General features: G+C 36.2%; 1 protein-coding gene across 1 annotated transcript; it reads left to right on the plus strand.

The window, feature by feature from the left end:
• Positions 1-25: 25 nt before the first annotated feature.
• On the plus strand, positions 26-20,358 carry LOC117324287 (tetratricopeptide repeat protein 30A-like). Its single transcript, XM_033880072.1, has 16 exons — positions 26-168; positions 650-715; positions 1,358-1,567; positions 3,104-3,160; positions 3,433-3,501; positions 7,009-7,180; positions 7,333-7,461; positions 10,588-10,790; positions 12,127-12,192; positions 12,480-12,599; positions 15,109-15,185; positions 15,887-16,097; positions 17,988-18,059; positions 18,254-18,357; positions 19,547-19,755; positions 19,976-20,358. The coding sequence occupies exons 1-16, from the start codon at positions 115-117 to the stop codon at positions 20,098-20,100; spliced, it is 1,944 nt and encodes a 647-aa protein (XP_033735963.1). The 5' UTR covers positions 26-114; the 3' UTR covers positions 20,101-20,358.
• Positions 20,359-21,370: the final 1,012 nt, after the last annotated feature.

Below are 21,370 nucleotides of genomic sequence, written 5' to 3' on the forward strand. Positions count from 1 at the left end.
TTATATTCTACTTGATACCCAGATCTGCATTCCAGAAGCAGTTGCTAATGCTAACTTCATAGAACAGCTTTAGGCTCTAACAGTTTTATTTGTTTTGTCTGCTAAGTTTCGGGCATGGCGCATTTGCAGGTGAAAGAAGGGGAATTTACCTCAACTATATACGGAATGGTAACGTTAACGTGAATAATAATGCGTAGTGTCTTACTAACTAAAAGTCATTTGCAGAACTTTGTCACCAAAACAGGGCATAGGCACTTGTCTGCTTGTATCTGGTCATTAACACCAGTGATCAGAGTTAAATTTATCCCCGATAAATATATAGTTCATATCGAGGATAATTTTATCTCTGGTGTTAATGACCAGATACAAGTGCCTATGCTGATTAATACTACCTTTTTTGAAAATAAAATACGTGTATTGTTTAAACTAAAAAATAGGGTAAAATGGAGGGTGGCAGGTATGAGTAAATTGAGTTTTACATATACAAATTGGGCGATATTCATGAAAGATTCTTTGAAAAAATACATCTGTGGTTCATTAAAGCCATTTCCACTGGAAAAAAGCCTACACTGCATTCAGGGCACATTTCTATCAATTTTCTATGGGCAAGATGTTTAGATTTACTCTCCTTTATGATTTCCTTTTCTAGATCAGGGAACAACGATACAATGAAGCTGTACAAATTCTCAACAACCAGTTACAAAGTCATCAGAAGGTGAGTTCTACATAAATTATTAATAAGAATAATATTTTTATTAATTCATTGTACTTAGCTTGTTACATTCTAACATTCTTTGTATTTTTAGTGTATCTTCTTCAGTTGAGGATGTAAGACTCAAAAATAGATTTAAAAAAAAGGTATGAAGAATTAGGCTTTACTAAGTTGTGATAAATTGTGCCTAATCTATTGGTTATATCTTTGTATTTATGAAAATAATATATTTTTGAATAAAAATAAAAGAAACAAAAATGATAGGGTTGCACTTCAGTTTTTCATTCAAAGCTTTTTTAATTGAAATACAATATATAAACCTTAATATGTAGTACAGTATTGATCCATTAAAATGCTGTTTTACTGCAGACCTGTATTAGGGTGGCGTGCAGTGTCTGCTATTTATCTATTAACTCTTTTCTTACATGATCTTCTAGAAAATTAAAACTAAGACCCAGGTTCATGGTGTTCATATAATAGATTAAATTAAAATTTCATCATACTATGACAAAGAAATTAGTTTTGACTATGTAGTGCATTTTGGACATGATTCAAAACACTGATTTGAGAATCTTGAGAAATTTCAATTTTGTATGAATGTTTCCAAGAAGAAAATGGATGATGTAAGTTACTCTTCACCCACAGTCCCGAGCAGCACTGTCTTTGCTGGGATACTGCCACTTCCAGATGCAGGATTTTGTGAATGCTTCTGACTGCTACGAACAGCTGAGCTATATGCATCCCGAGGTGGAAGAGTACAAGTTGTACTATGCCCAGTCACTATACAAAGCCTGCCTCTTCACCGAGGCCATGAAGGTGGCCTGCCAGATAGATAACCCTCAATACCAAGGGCAGGTAGGCACTTTGTATCAATTCATCATGATTTTGTCAAATATTCAGTTGGTGATCTTAATTAATGATAATGATTCTTGTTTTATATTGTAAAACCACTTATAAAACCAATCTATTGGTGTTTCTTGATGTACTTTAAAATATCTCTGAGACAACCAAATGTTTTAAAAACATTTTTGACTAATATTGCAATTGTATCTATGTGTGATTATTTGAATTTACAGCACCAAAAACCCAACTTTAAGTATATGGCATGTTTGTTTTTGTTACAAATCTTATTGTTTGTTGTTATTCTTTATCATTAAAAACATTCTCAGTAGCTTTCCCCTTACTGTAAATATTCCAAGATATGGGTTACACCCCTTCCCCCTTTCTCAGCCCCTCACTGGATTAAAGGTCAAGGTCATTTGGACAGGACAAAGACAAAGTGGATCTCTGTCTATGACCCTGGGATCTTGATGGGGGGAATTTAGAAATAAAACAAATCAAAATAATCAAACGAAGATTGTGCCAATATCAACATTTCTGTAATTAGTCCCGCCAATATGGAAGTGGAAGGAAGTCACATCATAGTAAATGTGAAATGTATATTTTGCTTTCTTGTGATTATTTTTGACCAAATGTCAAGCATCTTTTTGATAACGGTAATTATATGGGATATATTGCCATAATACGGGGTCCTTGCTGGCATGTCAGTCTTCAAGTCTATTGACATATCATCCATATTTGAAACTAATTCAAACTTTTTTTTTGTACTCTTCTCCATGTCAGAGCAAACAGAAGTTCCTGTCCAATGTTATGTACATTTGTTGAACTGCTATTTTTCCTATTCATTTGCCATTGTTTCTGGTTTGTCTACCATTAAAATTTGTTTTTACCAACTAACAATGAAGCGGTTCTTACACTAAACATACTGTTCTATTGATAATAATATTGATAATTTTGTTAAATGATAAGTCAGTTGGAAAATATCTCCTTGTCTTAATGACTATAAAAAAAACCAGGAAAAATGATTAACTTAGCAAAATTCTGTATCTCTGGGATCCTTGTCTAAACAAAATTCCATTCCTCAGTTTGTTCAAATGAATGACCTTAACCTTCATTCAAGGTCCCAGGGGTCAAATATACTAAAATATATAAAATATCAGGTGAGCATTAAGACCCATGGGCCTCTTGTTTGTTTTTCATTTCATTATTTATTGATAATATTCAAATCCCTGTGAATTATTACTGATTGGTTGATTAATGTCTTGCCTGGGAATCGAACCCATAATCCCTTATTTACTAGATTAACGCTCTACTGAACAAGCTAAAGAGAAAATCTCCAGAGATGAGTTAGTAAAGACTAGGTTATGTTTACTGGGTTTACATGTGAAAGAACTTTTAAAACCATGCAATGATAGTTTTGCACTTGTGCAGTTTTTCCATGTACACCTATTAAGAGAATAATGATTATTTATGTGTTTATCAGCTGTTCTGAGACTATGTATTTGATTATATCTCAGTTTCACAGCTATATTTGACTTACTGTTTTTACAGATTACTAAACTCCAGGCTGCAATCAAGTATGGAGAGGAGGACCTCCCTGGTTCTAAGGTATACTAACATAAGTACCACCACTTTGATCGTATAGCTGATGTAGAAAAAGTCTGTTATTTTGTACTTGAAGTTTATTATTGTTTGATAATACCACAATCTTTAGGATAAAAAAATATTCTTCAACAGTATTATCAGGAGTACTCTTTGTATTTGATAAATTCATTAGATAATTCTGGGTGTACAACTACTTAGCATGGTAACCAGATTATATTGTACTTAGCTATTTAGCCTGTGTTACCAATGATGGCATGTTTGTTATATATTTTCAGAGTCTTGTAGAGCAGTGCCCTGCAGATGATCCTGACACTGAAATAAATTTGGGATGTCTTCTCTTCAAGGTATTTGCTATGTATATCAATTTATGTCTCACATTCTCTAGGCTATAGACTTATTACTGATACTTGTCTCACATTTTCTAGGCTATAGGCTTATTACTGACACCTGTCTCATATTCTCTAGGCTATATACATACCACTGACACCTGTCTGACATTCTCTAGGTTATAGACTTACTACTGACACTTGTCTCACATTTTCTAGGCTATAGGCTTATTACTGACACCTGTCTCATATTCTCTAGGCTATAGACATACCACTGACACCTGTCTGACATTCTCTAGGTTATAGACTTACTACTGACACTTGTCTCACATTTTCTAGGCTATAGGCTTACTACTGACACCTGTCTCATATTCTCCAGGCTAGACTTATTACTGACACCTGTCTCACATTCTCTAGGCTATAGACTTACTACTGACACCTGTCTCACATTCTCTAGGCTATAGACATACCACTGATACCTGTCTCACATTTTTAGCCCACCATCATCAGATGGTGGGCTATTCAAATCGCCCTGCGTCCGTGGTCCGTCCCTCCGTCCGTCCGTCCGTAAACAATTCTTGTTATCGCTAATCCTCAGAAAGTACTGAAAGGATCTTTCTCAAATTTCATAAGTGGGTTCCCCTTGGTGCCTAGTTATGCATATTGCATTTTGAGACCAATCGGAAAAAAACATGGCCGACAGGCAGCCATCTTGGATTTTGACAATTGAAGTTTGTTATCGCTATTTATCAGAAATTGCTGAAGGGATCTTTCTGAAATTTCATTTGTAGGTTGCCCTCTGTGCCTAGTTATGCATATTGGATTTTGAGACCAGTCAGAAAACAACCTGCCCGACAGGCAGCCATCTTGTATTTTGACAATTGAAGTTTGTTATCGCTATTTTACAGAAGGTACTGAAGGGATCTTTCTCAAATTTCATATGTAGGTTCCCCTTGGTCCCTAGTGTTGCATTTTGGGACCAATCCGAAAACAACAGACAGCCATTATCGCTAAATCTTAAATTTTTTATAGAGGTTCCTCTTGTTTGAAAAGTACTAGAGGGCTGTTTCTGAATTTACACAGATTAGTAAGACTTAGAGGAAGGGAAAAGTAGAGAAAAGATCAATCTGACATGGAACCTATAAAGATCATTCAATGGTGGGCGCCAAGATCCCTCTGGGATCTCTTGTCTAGGCTATAGACTTACTACTGACACCTGTCTCATATTCTCCAGGCTAGACTTATTACTGACACCTGTCTCACATTCTTTAGGCTATAGACTTACTACTGACACCTGTCTCACATTCTCTAGGCTATAGACATACCACTGATACCTGTCTCACATTCTCTAGGCTATAGACTTACTACTGATACCTGTCTCACATTCTCTAGGCTATGGACTTACTGACACCTGTCTCACATTCTCTAGGCTATAGACTTACTGACACCTGTCTTACATTCTCTAGGCTATATACTTACTACTGACACCTGTCTCACATTCTCTAGACTATAGACTTACTACTGACACATGTCTCACATTCTCTAGGCTATAGACTTACTACTGACACCTGTCTTACATTCTCTAGGCTATATACTTACTACTGACACCTGTCTCACATTCTCTAGACTATAGACTTACTACTGACACCTGTCTCACATTCTCTTGGCTATAGACTTATTACTGATACATGTCTCACTTTCTCTAGGCTATAGACTTATTACTGATACCTGTCTCACATTCTCTAGGCTATATACTTACTACTGACACCTGTCTCACATTCTGTAGACTATAAACTTATTACTGACACCTGTCTCACATTCTCTAGGCTATAGACATACCACTGATACCTGTCTCACATTCTCTAGGCTATAGACTTACTTCTGACACCTGTCTCACATTCTCTAGGCTATAGACTTATTACTGACACCTGTCTCACATTCTCTAGGCTATAGACTTATTACTGACACCTGTCTCACATTCTCTAGGCTATAGACTTATTACTGACACATGTCTCACATTCTCTAGGCTATAGACTTACTGACACCTGTCTCACATTCTCTAGGCTATAGACACCTGTCTCACATTCTCTAGGCTATAGACTTACTACTGACACCTGTCTTACATTCTGTAGACTATAAACTTATTACTGACACCTGTCTCACATTCTCTAGGCTATAGACATACCACTGATACCTGTCTCACATTCTCTAGGCTATAGACTTACTACTGACACCTGTCTCACATTCTCTAGGCTATAGACTTATTACTGACACCTGTCTCACATTCTCTAGGCTATAGACTTATTACTGACACCTGTCTCACATTCTCTAGGCTATAGACTTATTACTGACACATGTCTCACATTCTCTAGGCTATAGACTTACTGACACCTGTCTCACATTCTCTAGGCTACAGACACCTGTCTCACATTCTCTAGGCTATAGACTTACTACTGACACCTGTCTTACATTCTCTAGGCTATAGACTTACTACTGACACCTGTCTCACATTCTCTAGGTTATAGACTTACTACTGACACCTGTCTCACATTCTCTAGGCTATAGACTTATTACTGACACCTGTCTCACATTCTCTAGGCTATAGACATACCACTGACACCTGTCTCACATTCTCTAGGCTATAGACTTACTGACACCTGTCTCACACATTCTCTAGGCTAGAGACTTATTACTGACACATGTCTCACATTCTCTAGGCTATAGACACCTGTCTCACATTCTCTAGGTTATAGACTTATTACTGACACCTGTCTCACATTCTCTAGGCTATAGACATACCACTGACACCTGTCTCACATTCTCTAGGCTATAGACTTACTGACACCTGTCTCACACATTCTCTAGGCTAGAGACTTATTACTGACACATGTCTCACATTCTCTAGGCTATAGACACCTGTCTCACATTCTCTAGGTTATAGACTTATTACTGACACCTGTCTCACATTTACTTGACTAGACTTATTACTTACACCTGTTAGATTTTTGGGATTAGGCCATAGAATGGCTGTGTAATTGATTAGAGTCTAGAAATGTCTTTGTTTTATAGAGGGGCTATATAGTTTGTATGTCTGTCCAAAAGTCTGTACAGTGACTACTTTGTAGACGGGCTATATAGTTTGTATGTCTGTCCGAACGTCTGTACATTGACTACTTTGTAGAGGGGCTATATAGTTTGTATGTCTGTCCAAAAGTCTGCCTATAGTGAAAAAGTCTGTATGTAATGCACATTTCTTTATTTGATATTAATTTACACTACATGTATAATAACTGTCAATTGTATACCTAGGTAGCTGATAGCAGTCATCAGCCAAATTTAAAAGGTTGACCATTTTAAGGGGAATGTATTTTATGAGACTCTTATGGCTAATCAAAAAAAGTAAAATGTAATTTAATCTGAGTATCATACAAATAATCAATGACCATAAACAAGTTGGCAAGAAAATATAAGTAAAAAAAAATGTAAGTCTGTGCGATTTAAAATTTATTCTTCATAAATATTCAGGACAACAGATTTGAGGAAGCCTGTCAGAAGTTCACCACTGCCATGCAGATCCTAGGATATAGACCTGATCTGTCCTATAACATAGCACTGTGTCACTACCAGCTGAAACAGTATGCACCAGCCCTTAAACACATCGCTGACATCATAGAGAAGGGTATCAGAGAACACCCAGGTATGTTACCTGGTCCTCATCACATATTGGTCAATCATGATCTACAGAGAAATAAACTTACTACTCTGGAAACATTCTCATGTGTTGGCTTACAGGTTAGCTGGATTAAGTGATAGAAGGATATTAAATTAGCATTTTGCATAATTTTGTAGAACTGAGCGTAGGGATGACAACAGAAGGAATTGATGTCCGCAGTGTAGGAAATACACTGATTCTACACGAGACTGCTCTCATTGAAGCCTTCAATCTCAAGGCTGCCATTGAGTACCAGCTGAAAAACTGTGAGTTCTCTCCCTTATCAAGTCAATACCTTGTAAGAATAATTAATAAACTTGCATTTAAACTAACATGAATTTAACAAGAAAAAAGGCCTTGTATAGATATATTCTATGATATAATTCCTTTATGTTGAGGATTATTTCGGATTAGGATGATCATCCAGATTGATTATTTTGTTGTACTCCAAACAGATGTAGTTGGTATACAGTATTTCACGACTCTCCAAACAGATGTAGTTGGTATACAGTATTTCACGACTCTCCAAACAGATGTAGTTGGTATACAGTATTTCACGACTCTCCAAACAGATGTAGTTGGTATACAGTATTTCACGACTCTCTAAACAGATTTAGTTGGTATACAGTATTTCTTGACTCTCCAAACAGATTTAGTTGGTATACAGTATTTCACGACTCTCCAAACAGATTTAGTTGGTATACCGTATTTCACAACTCTCTAAACAGATTTAGTTGGTATACAGTATTTCACGACTTTCCATACAGATGTAGTTGGTATACAGTATTTCATGACTCTCTAAACAGATTTAGTTGGTATACAGTATTTCACGACTCTCTAAACAGATTTAGTTGGTATACAGTATTTCACGACTTTCCATACAGATGTAGTTGGTATACAGTATTTCACGACTCTCCAAACAGATGTAGTTGGTATACAGTATTTCATGACTCTCTAAACAGATTTAGTTGGTATACAGTATTTCACGACTCTCCAAACAGATGTAGTTGGTATACAGTATTTCACGACTCTCTAAACAGATTTAGTTGGTATACTGTATTTCATGACTCTCTACACAGATGTAGTTGTATACAGTATTTCACGACTCTCCAAACAGATTTAGTTGGTATACAGTATTTCATGACTCTCTAAACAGATTTAGTTGGTATACAGTATTTCACGACTCTCTAAACAGATTTAGTTGGTATACAGTATTTCACGACTTTCCATACAGATGTAGTTGGTATACAGTATTTCACGACTCTCCAAACAGATGTAGTTGGTATACAGTATTTCACGACTCTCTAAACAGATTTAGTTGGTATACAGTATTTCACGACTTTCCAAACAGATTTAGTTGGTATACGATATTTCACGACTCTCCAAACAGATTTAGTTGGTATACAGTATTTCATGACTCTCCAAACAGATTTAGTTGGTATACAGTATTTCACGACTCTCTAAACAGATGTAGTTGGTATACAGTATTTCATGACTCTCTAAACAGATTTAGTTGGTATACAGTATTTCACGACTCTCTAAACAGATTTAGTTGGTATACAGTATTTCACGACTCTCTAAACAGATTTAGTTGGTATACAGTATTTCACATCTCTCCATACAGATTTAGTTGGTATACAGTATTTCACGACTCTCTAAACAGATTTAGTTGGTATACAGTATTTCACGACTCTCCAAACAGATGTAGTTGGTATACAGTATTTCACGACTCTCTAAACAGATGTAGTTGGTATACAGTATTTCACGACTCTGTAAACAAATGTAGTTGGTATACAGTATTTCACGACTCTCTAAACAGATTTAGTTGGTATACAGTATTTCACGACTCTCCAAACAGATTTAGTTGGTATACAGTATTTCACGACTCTCCAAACAGATGTAGTTGGTATACAGTATTTCACGACTCTCCAAACAGATGTAGTTGGTATACAGTATTTCACGACTCTCCAAACAGATGTAGTTGGTATACAGTATTTCATGACTCTCCAAACAGATGTAGTTGGTATACAGTATTTCACGACTCTCTAAACAGATGTAGTTGGTATACAGTATTTCACGACTCTCCAAACAGATGTAGTTGGTATACAGTATTTCACGACTCTCTAAACAGATGTAGTTGGTATACAGTATTTCACGACTCTCTAAACAGATGTAATTGGTATACAGTATTTCACAACTCTCTAAACAGATGTAGTTGGTATACAGTATTTCACGACTCTCCAAACAGATTTAGTTGGTATACAGTATTTCATGACTCTCTAAACAGATGTAGTTGGTATACAGTATTTCACGACTCTCCAAACAGATGTAGTTGGTATACAGTATTTCACGACTCTCTAAACAGATGTAGTTGGTATACAGTATTTCACGACTCTCCAAACAGATGTAGTTGGTATACAGTATTTCACGACTCTCTAAACAGATGTAGTTGGTATACAGTATTTCACGACTCTCTAAACAGATGTAATTGGTATACAGTATTTCACAACTCTCTAAACAGATTTAGTTGGTATACAGTATTTCACGACTCTCCAAACAGATTTAATTGGTATACAGTATTTCATGACTTACCATACAGATTTAGTTGGTATACAGTATTTCACGACTCTCCAAACAGATGTAGTTGGTATACAGTATTTCACGACTCTCTAAACAGATTTAGTTGGTATACAGTATTTCACGACTCTCTAAACAGATGTTGTTGGTATACAGTATTTCAAGACTCTCTAAACAGATTTAGTTGGTATACAGTATTTCACGACTCTCCAAACAGATTTAGTTGGTATACAGTATTTCAAGACTCTCTAAACAGATTTAGTTGGTATACAGTATTTCACGACTCTCCAAACAGATTTAGTTGGTATACAGTATTTCACGACTCTCTAAACAGATGTAATTGGTATACAGTATTTCACGACTCTCTAAACAGATGTAGTTGGTATACAGTATTTCACATCTCTCCAAACAGATGTAGTTGGTATACAGTATTTCACAACTCTCTAAACAGATGTAGTTGGTATACAGTATTTCACGACTCCAAACAGATGTAGTTGGTATACAGTATTTCACGACTCTCCAAACAGATGTAGTTGGTATACAGTATTTCACGACTCTCCAAACAGATAAAGTTGGCAAACAATATTTTACAATCCTCCCATCAGATTTAGTTGGTATACAATATTTTACAATCCTCCCATCAGATTTAGTTGGTATGTACACAGTATTATACAGTGATATCAAGTTTAATACCCCATCATATTTAGGTGGTGATAAATTATGGTTAAAGGGTCCACACTTTACCATGTCTATGTGATTTCCTGCTCTCTTTGTTTGAGTATTTTTATGTATTTGTTGATTTGTGTTTTGTACAGTTGAGGCTGCCTGTGAGGCATTGACTGACATGCCGCCACGCTCTGAGGAGGAGCTAGATGCAGTCACCCTCCACAATCAGGCACTCATGAACATGGAACTCACACCTACAAAAGGATTTGAAAAAATGCAATTTCTTCTTCAACAAAATCCTTTCCCACCAGAAACATTTGGGAATCTTCTGCTATTATATGTTAAGTATGAAGTAAGTAATCTGGATATTGTGGATTTGATTTGTAAAGATTTGAAATTTTTTCGATGCCAATATTTGTGTGGGTTGTTAACTAAGGTTTAGTTTGATTCTGTGGTAACCGTAACTTTATACATGTTAACTAAGGTTTAGTTTGATTCTGTGGTAACCGTAACTCTATACATGTTTACTAAGGTTTAGTCTGATACTGTGGTAACTGTAGCTCTATATATGTTTACTAAGGTTTAGTTTGATTCTGTGGTAACTGTAACTCTATACATGTTTACTAAGGTTTAGTTTGATTCTGTGGTAACTGTAACTCTATACATGTTAACTAAGGTTGAGTTTGATTCTGTGGTAACTGTAACTCTATACATGTTTACTAAGGTTTAGTCTGATTCTGTGTAACTCTATACATGTTTACTAAGGTTTAGTCTGATCCTGTGGTAACTGTAACTCTATACATGTTTACTAAGGTTTAGTCTGATCCTGTGGTAACTAACTCTATACATGTTTACTAAGGTTTAGTTTGATTCTGTGGTAACTGTAACTCTATACATGTTTACTAAGGTTTAGTTTGATTCTGTGTAACTCTATACATGTTTACTAAGGTTTAGTTTGATTCTGTGGTAAATGTAACTCTATACATGTTTACTAAGGTTTAGTCTGATTCTGTGGTAACTCTATACATGTTTACTAAGGTTTAGTTTGATTCTGTGTCACTCTATACATGTTTACTAAGGTTTAGTTTGATTCTGTGGTAACCGTAACTCTATACATGTTTACTAAGGTTTAGTTTGATTCTGTGGTAACTGTATACATGTTTACCAAGGTTTAGTTTGATTCTGTGGTAACTGTAACTCTATACATGTTTACTAAGGTTTAGTTTGATTCTGTGGTAACTGCAACTCTATACATGTTTACCAAGGTTTAGTTTGATTCTGTGGTAAAGTAACTGTAACTCTATACATGTTTACCAAGGTTTAGTTTGATTCTGTGGTAACTGTAACTCTATACATGTTTACTAAGGTTTAGTTTGATTCTGTGGTAAAGTAACTAACTCTATACATGTTTACTAAGGTTTAGTTTGATTCTGTGTTAACTGTAACTCTATACATGTTTACTAAGGTTTAGTCTGATTCTGTGTAACTCTATACATGTTTACTAAGATTTAGTTTGATTCTGTGGTAACTGTAACTCTATACATGTTTACTAAGGTTTAATTTGATTCTGTGGTAACTGTAACTCTATACATGTTTACTAAGGTTTAGTCTGATTCTGTGTAACTCTATACATGTTAACTAAGGTTTAGTTTGATTCTGTGGTAACTGTAACTCTATATATGTTTCAGTACTATGATCTGGCTGCAGATGTGTTGGCAGAAAATGCTCATTTGACCTACAAGTATTTGACACCTGTAAGTATAGCTATGCCTGGCTTGATCCCCAAATAATTAAGATAGGATTTCATTTGTACTTATGTTGTACACCTTGTGTTACTTTTGATGGGGCCTGTTACAGTATATGTATGAATCTCGTTACAGTATATGTATGAATCTCGTTACAGTATATGTATGAATCTCGTTACAGTATATGTATGAATCTCGTTACAGTATATGTATGAATCTCGTTACAGTATATGTATGAATCTCGTTACAGTATATGTATGAATCTCGTTACAGTATATGTATGAATCTCGTTACAGTATATGTATGACTTCTTGGAAGCTGTGATAACCAGGCAGACTTCACCAGAGGAGGCTTACAGAAAATTGGATGAGATGGCTACAAGTCAAACAGAAACTCTGCGCAAGTTAACTAAACAGGTAAATCTCTCATTGTGTGTCAATTACAAGCGACAGATTAATTTTGTTTTAAGTGTGCAACATACCATTTAAAAAACTTAACCACCTTGTGGCATATGGCAAGCAACACTTTTAGAACGACTGCATTGTTTATACCCAGCTTATGCTTCCCATATACCCATTAGTGCTGATTTTACCATTCAGATTCAAGGAAAGATTGGGAAAGCTTGGGAACTGGTAAATATAAGTGTTGCTGTGTGTTGGCATATCAGATAGCATTAGTGCCTTGGGCAGTTGTGCCATTCTAATCAGATCACCCAGCTAGTGAAGGGAAGTCTGGGAGCCCAAGTCACAATGATATTTAGGCAGTGATATCACAGTTGGTATTTCATTTTTCACATACTTCACACTTCCATAGATATAAACAGAATCTCACTGTCTTAATTAAGCCCATCTCCATGTCTGGAATCCTGTGCTGACCACACTTTACAGAAGGTATCACAGTTCCAATCATGGTATGACGACTTGACGGTAATAAGCCCACCCATACCTGTTCTGACTGTACTAACACACATTACAGAAGGTATCACAGTTCCAATCATGGTATGACTACTTGACGGTAATAAGCCCACCCATACCTGTTCTGACTGTACTAATAGACATTACAGAAGGTATCACAGTTCCAATCATGGTATGACGACTTGACGGTAATAAGCCCACCCATACCTGTTCTGACTGTACTAATAGACATTACAGAAGGTATCACAGTTCCAATCATGGTATGACTACTTGACGGTAATAAGCCCACCCATACCTGTTCTGACTCTGCAAATAAATGCTGTTTTATTTTCCTTTTATAGTACTTTCACCTCCTTGCTTTAAGTCAAAATTGATTTGAAAAAGGGAGGCAATACCTACCAGTATGCAAATCATTTTTGAGTGTAAGAGTTGGGATGAGGGTGGGATTCTTGAAAGAAATTCTTCAGATACAGAGATATGTGTTCAAGGCTTCTGACAAATCTGTTCCTTTAACTAAACACAATATGTTTTACTCTCACCAAGGCCCAGAAGTAATTCAGTTTTAGTAAAAAGAAGAGTATTCTGATGGTTATTTCTTTTCATTACATGAAAAATTTCTCATATATTTTCCTACAAAAATTCATGAAAGATTCTTCTAATGCTAAGTGTGTCACTTTGTTAGACAGTAGTAAAAATGAGATCGTTTTGACATTGGTAGTAATTAAAATGTATTGTTTTGCCACTGTTCTACACTTCAATCTGGCACATCCACCAGATTTTAAACAAAGAGAACCAGATTATAAATAGCTATAGCATACCCAGACAATGAACTCCATTATATATAGCGGATAATTTGTTGTAAGCTTACAATGGTATCCAATACCACTGATGACTTGGGAGGTCTAGTGATCTTATATCTTGTTTCATCAAAAAGTTCCAAGTCCACAGAAGTATGGCTATAAAACCATGTTTGTATTGAAGTAGGCACCTGCTAGGCCTAACTATTGTAGAGAGAGCTTCACATTCATCACATCTCTATAGGTTTGGTATTTTCCACACACATTCCACGAACATTTCCCTACTAATACATTATCACCTGTACCAGCATGTGTCATAACATTGATGTGTTTTACCAGAGTCCGCCTCATCCATTTTATTTACCTGTGTTGAAATCTAGGACAACTTTTGATGATAACACGCCTGACATCCAGATTATACACCCATGTATTTCCTGAGATTCCCTCAATGTTGATATAGTCATGACCATTACAATATTACACAGTTCTATTCCCTCCATCTAGACATATAGTCATGACCACTTACAATATTACACAGCCCTTTTCCCTCCATCTAGACATATAGTCATGACCACTTACAATATTACACAGTTCTTTTCCCTCCATCTAGACATATAGTCATGACCACTTACAATATTACACAGTCCTTTTCCCTCCATCTAGACATATAGTCATGACCACTTACAATATTACACAGTCCTTTTCCCTCCATCTAGACATATAGTCATGACCACTTACAATATTACACAGTCCTTTTCCCTCCATCTAGACATATAGTCATGACCACTTACAATATTACACAGTCCTTTTCTCTCCATCTAGACATATAGTCATGACCACTTACAATATTACACAGTCCTTTTCCCTCCGTCTAGACATATAGTCATGACCACTTACAATATTACACAGTTCTATTCCCTCCGTCTAGACATATAGTCATGACCACTTACAATATTACACAGTTCTATTCCCTCCGTCTAGACATATAGTCATGACCACTTATAATATTACACAGTCCTTTTCCTTCCATCTAGACATATAGTCATGACCACTTACAATATTACACAGTTCTATTCCCTCCATCAAGACATATAGTCATGACCACTTACAATATTACACAGTTCTTTTCCCTCCATCTAGACATGATCTTCATGTTGCCAGCAGTGTTCTGTTTTGGTGTTTTTGTTTGAGTCACTCACATTTGTTTGTTGCAGGTCCAGGAAGCGAGACAGAACCACGATGATGAGGCAGTAAAGAGGGCAGTCAATGACTATGACGAGGCCCTGGAGAGGTATGTATATACAGTAAAGTCTACTGACCACCTGGATATACTGACCACCTGTATATACAGTAAAGCCTACTGACCACCTGTATATACTGACCACTTCTATATACTGACCATCTGTGTATACTGACCACCTGCATATACCGACCGCATGTATATACTGACCACCTGTATATACTGACCACCTGTATATACTGGCCACCTGTATATACTGACCACCTGGATATACTGACCACCTGTATATACAGTAAAGCCTACTGACCACCTGTATATACTGACCATCTGTATATACTTACCACCTCTATATACTGACCACCTGTATATACTGACCATCTGTATATACTGACCACCTGTATATACTGACCGCCTGTATATATTGACCGCCTGTATATATTGACCACCTGTATATACTAACCACCTGTATATACTGACAACCTTATATACCGACAACCTGTATATACTGGCCACCTGTATATACTGACCACCTGTATATACAGTAAAGCCTACTGACCACCTGTATATACTGACCACTTGTATATACAGTAAAGCCTTCTGACCACCTGTATATACTGAACTACCCTACACAAGTGGTAGATAAACATCAAATGAGTGTAATTCTTCATACTGAAATGGTTTATTTGAATAGGTGTTACTGATATACATAATGATTACCTTTGCTAATGTGAGATTTTTGTTGACTACTACAGGTACATTCCTGTCCTGATGCAACAGGCCAAGATCTACTGGGATATGGAAAACTACCAACAGGTGGAGAAAATCTTCAGGAAATCAGTGGAATTCTGTAATGAACATGACATATGGAAACTCAATGTAGCCCATGTACTCTTTATGCAGGAAAACAAATACAAAGAGTCCTCCGGCTTCTATGAACCTATTGTGAAAAAGAATTATGATAATGTAAGTGTTGTTATGTTTTTCCATTTAGTTTTCATGTGGATTTTACAGACAATAAGTGTACTGACTGTTCTACTTCATAGACAATAAGTGTACTGACTGTCCTACTTTATAGACAATAAGTGTACTGACTGTCCTACTTTATAGACAATAAGTGTACTGACTGTCCTACTTCATAGACAATAAGTATACTGACTGTCCTACTTTATAGACAATAAGTGTACTGACTGTCCTACGTTATAGACAATAAGTGTACTGACTGTCTTATGTTATAGACAATAAGTGTACTGACTGTCCTACTTTATAGACAATAAGTGTACTGACTGTCCTACTTTATAGACAATAAGTGTACTGACTGTCCTAATTTATAGACAATAAGTGTACTGACTGTCCTAATTTATAGACAATAAGTGTACTGACTGTCCTACTTTATAGACAAGTGTACTGACTGTTCTACTTCAAAGACAATAAGTGTACTGACTGTCCTACTTTATAGACAATAAGTGCCCTGACTCCTACTTTACAGACAATTAGGTTACTGACTGTCCTACTTTATAGACAATAAGTGTACTGACTGTCTGATGTTATAGACAATAAGTGTACTGACTGTCCTACTTTATAGACAATAAGTGTACTGACTGTCCTACTTTATAGACAATAAGTGTACTGACTGTCCTACTTTATAGACAATAAGTGCCCTGACTCCTACTTTACAGACAATTAGTGTACTGACTGTCCTACTTTATAGACAATAAGTGTACTGACTGTCTGATGTTATAGACAATAAGTGTACTGACTGTCCTACTTTATAGACAATAAGTGTACTGACTGTCCTACTTTATAGACAATAAGTGTAATGACTGTCCTACTTCATAGACAATAAGTGTAATGACTGTCCTACTTCATATACAATAAGTGTACTGACTGTCCTACTTGATAGACAATAAGTGTACTGACTGTCCTAGTTCATAGACAATAAGTGTACTGACTGTCCTACTTTACAGACAATAAGTGTACTGACTGTCCTACTTCATAGACAATAAGTGTACTGACTGTTCTACTTTATAGACAATAAGTGTACTGACTGTCCTACTTCATAGACAATAAGTATACTGACTGTCCTACTTTATAGACAATAAGTGTACTGACTGTCCTACTTCATAGACAATACGTGCACTGACTGTTCTACTTTATAGACAATAAGTGTACTGACTGTTCTACTTGATAGACAATAAGTGTACTGACTGTCCTACTTCATAGACAATAAGTGTACTGACTGTCCTACTTCATAGACAATAAGTATACTGACTGTTCTACGTTATAGACAATAAGTGTACTGACTGTTCTACTTTATAGACAATAAGTGTACTGACTGTCCTACTTCATAGACAATAAGTATACTGACTGTTCTACTTTATAGACAATAAGTGTACTGACTGTCCTACTTCATAGACAATAAGTGTACTGACTGTCCTACTTTATAGACAATAAGTGTACTGACTGTTCTACTTTATAGACAATAAGTGTACTGACTGTTCTACGTTATAGACAATAAGTGTACTGACTGTCCTATGTTATAGACAGTATATGTGCTGACTGTTCTACGTTATAGACAATAAGTGTACTGACTGTCCTATGTTATAGACAGTATATGTACTGACTGTCCTATGTTATAGACAGTATATGTGCTGACTGTCCTATGTTATAGACAGTATATGTGCTGACTGTCCTATGTTATAGACAGTATATGTGCTGACTGTCCATGTTATAGAAGTATATGTACTGATTGTATTATTTAATAGACAATAAGTGTACTGACTGTCCACGTTATAGAAGTATATGTACTGATTTTAGTATTGTATAGACAATAAGTGTACTCACCGTATATTACAGATCCTGAATGTGAGTGCTATAGTGCTGGCTAACCTGTGTGTGTCCTACATCATGACCAGTCAGAATGAAGAGGTAAGTCCCCTCTACAATAAACCACTCAAGTTTTCTGTCTATGACTCCAGTCAATAGTTTATACATGTACATATTAATTACAACAACTTCATAAACCAAATTTACTGTCACTAATGACATTTTGTTTCAGTTCTTTCTGAATTGAATTTGGCTTGGCTTTGTTATGAAACGTATATTTTGTGTTGACTCTACAGGCAGAAGAGCTGATGAGGAAGATAGAGAAGGAGGAGGAGCAAGTGGCTTATGATGATCCAGAAAAGAAAATATTCCACCTGTGTATCGTTAACCTTGTCATAGGGTAAGTGTCTTTAGCATTTTTTAATGAATCTTATGAGTTATAAGGCTGAAATATTAAGAACTGTATCGTCCACTCTATAATCAAGGGGGGCCGCGGTGGCCGAGTGGTTAAGGTGTCCTGACACTTTATCACTAGCTTCAAAACCATGTGGGGCAGTTGCCAGGTACTGACCGTAGGCCGGTGGTTATTCTCCAGGTACTCCGGCTGTCCTCCACCTCCAAAACCTGGCACGTCCTTAAATGACCCTAGCTGTTAACAGGAAGTTAAACAAAATAAACCAAACCAAACCCATAATCACGGGACGTGTAAGTTTGTTTGGAATGGCTGTGGTGCGATAAACATAATTTAACACAGGATATAAAGTTTACATATTTATTAATCCACAGAACAACATTGTAACTCACATGGCAGTAAATCCACATCAAAATCCCAAAGGTACAACTTAATCCAATTACGTTCGACCATCATTCACACTATCGCCGGTGCATTCACACCTCAAAGTTGACACACATTTAGGAATTTAAATCTTTACATCCTATGTATTTACATCCTAACGAACGGCACTCGGGTCTGTTTAGTCCAAAAACTACTGGAGAACTCTTATGCAAATGCCTAAATCTTTATATATATTTGTATCCCCTTAGGGTCTATTGATATGTATAAGATGAGGATGTGATCAACTGACCAATCCTGACCTTGAACTCAAATTGTGGACATTTCTAGACCCCTATAGCGTCATTTCTAATCATAGCCATAGGCACTGACCACTTGTCCCATGGGCTGTACCTGACTTTCAGGTGCTTCATTGGGTCGCTACATTAAGCTAGCTACAATGTAACATGAATGAAGGGCATAAACCTAACATGGGTTATCTAGTATTGGTTTGGTACTACTAATCTAAGGGAAGCAACCCGAATAGATTTGACTGACTATTGCATATATATAGGCTTCCTACACTAGATAACTTTGTACTTACCACATATAAAACTTGTCTATAAATAAAACGTACCTACTTATATTATAACTCTCACTAGTAATATCTTATACAAGCTGTATATTTCCTAGTTCACTTCAGAACTAGAATTGATTGTTAGGAATAGCTTGAAGTGTTATTCCACTATTGTATGTAGCCATATAAACTTTGAAGTAGACATAGATTGAGCGTTGAAACTGTCACATCTCCTTACAGGACACTCTACTGTGCTAAAGGAAACTATGAGTTTGGAATCTCCAGGGTGATCAAGAGTCTGGAGCCGTACCAGAAGAAGCTTGGTACAGACACCTGGTACTATGCCAAGCGTTGTTTCCTTTCCTTGATAGAGAATATGTCCAAACACATGATAATGATGAGGGACTCCGTGGTCCAGGAATGTGTTGCCTTCCTCGAGTGCTGTGAAAGTAAGTACTGCCCATGGAGCTGATACAGAATTCTTATCACAGTTCATGTAAATGTATGGTGTAGAATCAGTTTTGATAAAACTAAGTAAACAATGATGCAAATATTGCTTCTGAGATCAGGTTTATGATCTTCGAAGGAGTTTGGATAGAAAATAATATGTATCCTTTATAAAATGTTTGACATGTTAAATAACTTACTGTTACTAATTCCTTTTTTCAGTGTATGGACGCGATGTCAAAGCTATGATAGAACAGCCCCTTGAAGCTGAGCCAATGCACCCAGGCAAAAATACTGTCACGTACGAAGCTAGGATCCTGAAAAACCTGCTTCTTCAGTTAGTTTGAAGAATTTTGTCTCAATTAGATATGGACAATTTTACTCTTAATTTATAACAATATAAAACAAAGACTGTGCAACAATCTGTGTTTGACTGTGTTTCTCAATGGAACAATGTCTCTCATTTATGGTAAAATGTTACTGTTTACAGCGAAATGCAAATGTTATTTTTAGAATATATCTGTGATAAAGTATTATCAGTTGTAATTACTGAGTTTTGTATTCCTGTTCTATGGGGAAAAAATAAATTCGTTTTGTGAAAGATGCTTTTTTGTTTTCATGATTTTTAGCTCACCTGGTCTGAAGGGTCATGGAGGCCTCATCAGTGGCCTGAGGGGCATTATAGCAAATTCTTTAAAATCCTTCTTCTGTAGGAACATAGTTGTTGTGATCAGGAGCTATGTTAGGTGATGTGTTTATTTTGTACAATATTGTTAATGCAATAGAAAATATAAGACTCAATATCAAACTTTATACAGTTATATATACTATCTAATCTTCCCCAAAAGTTTATCATTGCCCCAACTTAAGTCTTAGAAAAGCCTTTGAATTTAATGACGGAAGGTGGTGGAAAAGTCTAGAAATTTAATGACGGAAGGTGGTGGAAAAGTCTAGGAATTTAATGAGGAAGATCGTGGAAAAGTCTAGAAATTTAACGATGGAAGGTGGTGGAAAAGTCTAGAAACTTAATGATGGAAGGTGGTGGAAATGTCTAGAAATTTAATGATGGAAGGTGGTGGAAAAGTCTAGGAATTTAATGAGGAAGGTGGTGGAAATGTCTAGAAATTTAATGATGGAAGGTGGTGGAAATGTCTAGGAATTTAATGAGGAAGATCGTGGAAAAGTCTAGAAATTTAATGATGGAAGGTGGTGGAAATGTCTAGGAATTTAATGGTGGAAGGTGGTGGAAATGTCTAGGAATTTAATGATGGAAGGTGGTGGAAAAGTCCAGGAAAAAACCTAGACACCAAGGGAAGCCTTCATATGAAATTTGAAAAAATAAATAAATAAAGTACTCGCTGAAGAAATGCAATAACAAATTTATTTTTAACTGTCAAATCCAAGATGGCCAAGAGGTTATAATTTTTATCAATCCCCCGTTTGGAACGGGGGAGGGTGGGGGGACTAAAGTTTTACATTGTATCCATCTGTACTTCCATCCCTGGGCTCTATTTCCAACATAGCTTCACACTGGAACATCATACTCGGGGCATGGATTCACATATGTGTGTCATTTATCAAAAGTTTTGATATTTGACCTTTGAACTACATCAAAGT

This window comes from Pecten maximus, chromosome 1 (genome assembly GCF_902652985.1).
Source record: "Pecten maximus chromosome 1, xPecMax1.1, whole genome shotgun sequence".
Lineage (NCBI taxonomy): Eukaryota > Metazoa > Mollusca > Bivalvia > Pectinida > Pectinidae > Pecten > Pecten maximus.